The sequence below is a fragment of the Apteryx rowi genome, unplaced genomic scaffold (assembly GCF_003343035.1).
Source record: "Apteryx rowi isolate R43461 unplaced genomic scaffold, aptRow1 scaffold_94, whole genome shotgun sequence".
Lineage (NCBI taxonomy): Eukaryota > Metazoa > Chordata > Aves > Apterygiformes > Apterygidae > Apteryx > Apteryx rowi.
The window spans coordinates 804637-808743 of NW_020451249.1; the positions used below are offsets into that span (position 1 = coordinate 804637).

Sequence of the window (4107 nt, forward strand, 5' to 3'; positions counted from 1 at the left end):
GCTCAGGGCGCCCAGGGGCGACGGGGCGCCCGTGGGGTGCTCCGCCAGGCCCTCCTCCAGCGCCGCGGGGGGCACGCACATGTGGCCCGGCCGCTCGCCGCTGTAGAGGCTCATGGCCCGCATGCTGCAGTGGTAGCTCCCACTAGTGTCCAGGGCCTGGCTGCACGCCTGGCTGTAGCCCGACGGCTGCCCCGGCGGGTAGCTGAGCGCCAGGCCGCCCCCCGGACGGCCCGAGGCCGCGCTCACCGGGCTGAGCTCCGCCGGCGGCGAAGTCCGCAGGGTCATGATGTTCTCCACGCTGAAGCCCGGCAGCCCGTTGCTGGACGGGTGGTGCTCGGGCAGCGAGCCCTCGGGGGAGGCCGAGGGCGGCGAGGCCGCGCTGCGGGGGCTGTCCCGCAGCGCCCCGCCGCTCGCCGGGCTCAGCGTCTCCACCTTGGTGATCACCGGCAGCTCCGGCGACGCCGTCTCGCTCTTGATGACCACCTTCTTCTCGGAGGAAGGCGCCGAGGCGGAGGAGGAGGAGGAGGAGGAGGCTTCCTTGGGGATGTCGGCGCCGGCGAGCCCGGGGGGCTTGGGCTGCTCCTTCAGCAGCCGCTCCCGGGCCTCCTCCTTCTCCTTGGACACGTCCTTCTTCTTGAAGCGTCTCCGGCGGCGCAGGAAGCTGCCGTTTTCAAACATGTTGTAGGAGTCGGGGTCCAGGGTCCAGTAGCTGCCCTTGCCCGGCTTCTTGTCGTCGCGGGGCACCTTGACGAAGCACTCGTTGAGCGAGAGGTTGTGGCGGATGCTGTTCTGCCAGCCCTGCTTGTTCTCGCGGTAGAAGGGGAAGCGGTCCATGATGAACTGGTAAATCCCATTGAGCGTGATCTTCTTGTCGGGGGCGTTCTGGATGGCCATGGTGATGAGGGCGATGTAGCTGTAGGGCGGCTTCACCAGGTCCTTGGGGGCGGCGGGCTGGTGCGGGTGGTAGGGCCCGTAGGAGCGCCCCATGCCCGCCGCGTAGGGCTCGGCGTGGCCCGAGTAGACGCTCATGGGGTTGGCCATGCCGCCGTACGTCCCCGCCGTCCGGTAGTAGTTCTGCTCGCTTAAATACGGCACCACTCCCAAGGCGTTGGGGTCCGAGACGGAGTAGCGAGCCTGCATCATGGAGAGGGCTTCCCCCGGCGAGGCGAGGAGAGCAGAGCCGCGGGGGGAGGAGAGGAGGAGGAGGAAGAGGGGCGAAGGGTGGAGGGCCTCACCCCCGGCGGGGACCCCTCCGCGGAGAAGGAAGAGGGCAGAGCGGGAGAGCGCGGGAGAGAAAGAGTCTCAGACACGAGCTAAATCCCAGCGCGTCCTTTAGCAGCGGCACCGCAGCAGCATCCTTCAGGTCGCCGGGGGCAGGGTGGTCTCTGGCGGTCTCTCCCTCCCTCTTTATTACTGTGATTATTATTATATACACCTATGTATCGCGGCGGTGGCAGAAACTGCTGCGGAAAGGGAGGCGGGCGGGGGGGGCTGTTCTCGCAGGAAAAGGGAATTAAAAAAAAGAAGAAGAAGAAGAAAAGCCTTGCGAAAACCCAATTCTTGTCACAACAACCACCCGAAATCTTCCGGAGCCGGCGGCGCCCCGCCGACTCCTCGCAGGCGGCGGCGGCGGCGGCGGCGCGGGTGCGCGGGGCGCGGAGCCGGCGAGCTGCCCTCGGAGCCGCTGGGAAAGTTTCAAAACTCTCCCTGCTGCCGACGCGCTTTTACTCCCCGCCGGCCACGCCCCTCGCCCCCGCCGCCGGCCAATGGCGGGCCGCGCCCGGGCGGCGGCGGCCAATGGGCGGGCGGGCGGCGGGATGCGGTCGCGCCGCGAGCATCACACGCAGGCACACGCCACACGCGCACACGCGCACACACACACACACGCACACGCACACACAGACACACACAGACACACACGCACACACACACAAGCGTTGCGTTGCTGAGCGCTTTCCCTCACTCCGCAAAAAAAAAATAAAAAGTTTATTTTTTTCCCCCTCCTCCTTTATTTTAACGTTTTGGACCCAAAAGGAGCAACTCCCGCAGCGGCGCCGGCTGCGCACTTTCTGCTCTCCCGCAGCGCGTTGCCCTACGCTTCGTTAAAAGAAAAAAAAAAAAGCCAAGTTTTAAAGCACATTCGCAGCCGCGAAACGCGCCGGGTTCCTTTGAATGATCGCGGGTGTGCGGGCAGCGCACTGATTTCCCGTACTGCGCTGTTAAACGCCGCAATTCTTAGCTAACGGTGGTGTGTATCAGGCAGGTATTCCCCCCCCCCTTTCAAATATATTTATTTTAAGTGAAATAACGCAGCAGCTCTTAGCTCGAAGCCGCGGGAAGGCCGCCGGGTCCTTCCTCTCGCTGCTCGCCCGGTAGCTGCACAGGCAGCGCGAGCGCTGCGGAGCGGGTGGCTTCGCACCCCGCTTCGCCGCTGGCACCCCGCTCCCCGCCCCGACGGCCCCGAGCCCCGCCGTCGTTTGGGGCGGAGAGGTTTCCCTGCCGCTTTCCAGGAGTTTGCGGAAATTTCTTATTTAAGAAAAAGCAAAGAAAAGAATACAGTGAACTTTAGGTGCCTTTTTTTTCGTTCCGGCCATTGAGGCGGATTTTCTGGTGCATGTGAAATCCGCCCCTCTGTCTTTCTCTAATGATTTCATTAGAGGCAATCAGAGTCGCATAATTAGGGACGCATGCTGGCCAAGTGTAAATTCAGGTATTTGGAAAGCTGCTGCGAGCTGCCCTGCGCTGCCTGGGAGAAGTGTGGGTCTGAACAGCGGAGAAATGACGATGGGAAACAGTGATTTCCCCTCTCCTCGCTCCGCAAAAAAATGGTCATTACAAAATCGATTCGAGCTCCCAGAGACAAGATAAGATTGAAAGGAATTAACTGTCTTTTCGGTGGGGCTTGTTCCCACTTCCTCCCCCCAAATCCGGCTCCTCCTGATCTGACTTCTAAGTAGTGATCTTTTGGTTTCTTGCACTGTAATTCAGCCCTTCCCTCCTTGCAATTTGTGGGGCTTAGTAAAGCTTTAAACAAAGACATTTTTCCAAAAGTCAGTTTGAGACTTTGCTGGCTGCTCATACGAAATGTCCCTTCCCCGCTTTCAGCCCGCGCCGTGGGGACGCGCGCGGAGCGAGGGTCCAGCCGTGGGAACCCCGGGCTGATGTTAATTGCCGGCGAATTTCTTAATAGGAAAGGAAACGATTTTACGTGATAGCTGAAAAAAATAAGGGGGGCAGCCTCTCTAAAAGGACGTGTCGCTAAAAATTATTTGCGATAGAAAATTGGTTGGAAAGTTACACTGGAGACTACAAAATTGTCACTTAATTTTGATGGAAATAAACGTAAATGTTCAGGGAGGGTTTCATCAACTGAGCAAATGTCAGGGGGATTTTTATGAAAACAAATAGTAAATTTTGCGAACGCTGCTGATATTTTTCATTTCAAAGTACGACTAGAGAGACAACATTTTTTTCTGGAATAATTCGAGAACAACTTCACTTTTTTATCTTCGGTTTTCAAATAAACCGCATTTCTCATAAAACCTAGGGCGTTTTCTTAGCATGCATAAGCGCACCGGATTTCTTAGACAAGATAACATTTTAAAAGCCAGGAATGTGTAAATGCAAAAGCTTGACCAAAGACACCCCTGGGGAGTCCTAGGACTGTCCCTTCCTAGAAGCCTGGTAGGCTCTTGAGAAATAACCTTTATTGAATCTTACCTCTCCTCAGCCGAAAACTTTAGCGAGATGAGTTTCTACAGAAAACCAAGAAGCAGCAATGGGTCTTTGCTTGCTGCAGCTGCGAACTTTTATAGAGACTAAATCAATAGATTCGGAAAAGCCCAAACTTCAGCTGCAGGGGAAAAAAAAATCATTACCAAAAAAAAAAAAAATAGCCAGCTTCCAAAACGAGGGACCGGGAAGAGAGGAGTCCTTTCAAGCAAGAGAGCAAAAGGCATGGGGGCAAATATTGCCTCGTCCCTGGAACGGTCTTTTTCTTTCGCCCTTCCTCCGCGGGACTCCCGCGAGCGGCGTTACTCCGCGCTGCGCGAGCAGCCGGCGCAGGGGCGGCGGTTTTATCCGCCCGCGGCCCGCGCCCGAGAGCGG

The 4107-nt window shown here is 57.9% G+C and overlaps 1 protein-coding gene across 1 annotated transcript in view; it reads right to left on the bottom strand.

The window, feature by feature from the left end:
• Positions 1–1144, bottom strand: part of FOXC2 (forkhead box C2) — a 1469-nt gene extending 325 nt beyond the window's left edge. Inside the window, 1 exon segment of the mRNA XM_026092074.1 lies at positions 2–1144. Within this exon segment, the coding sequence (XP_025947859.1) occupies positions 2–1143 (1142 nt within the window). The 5' untranslated portion in view covers position 1144.
• Positions 1145–4107: the final 2963 nt, after the last annotated feature.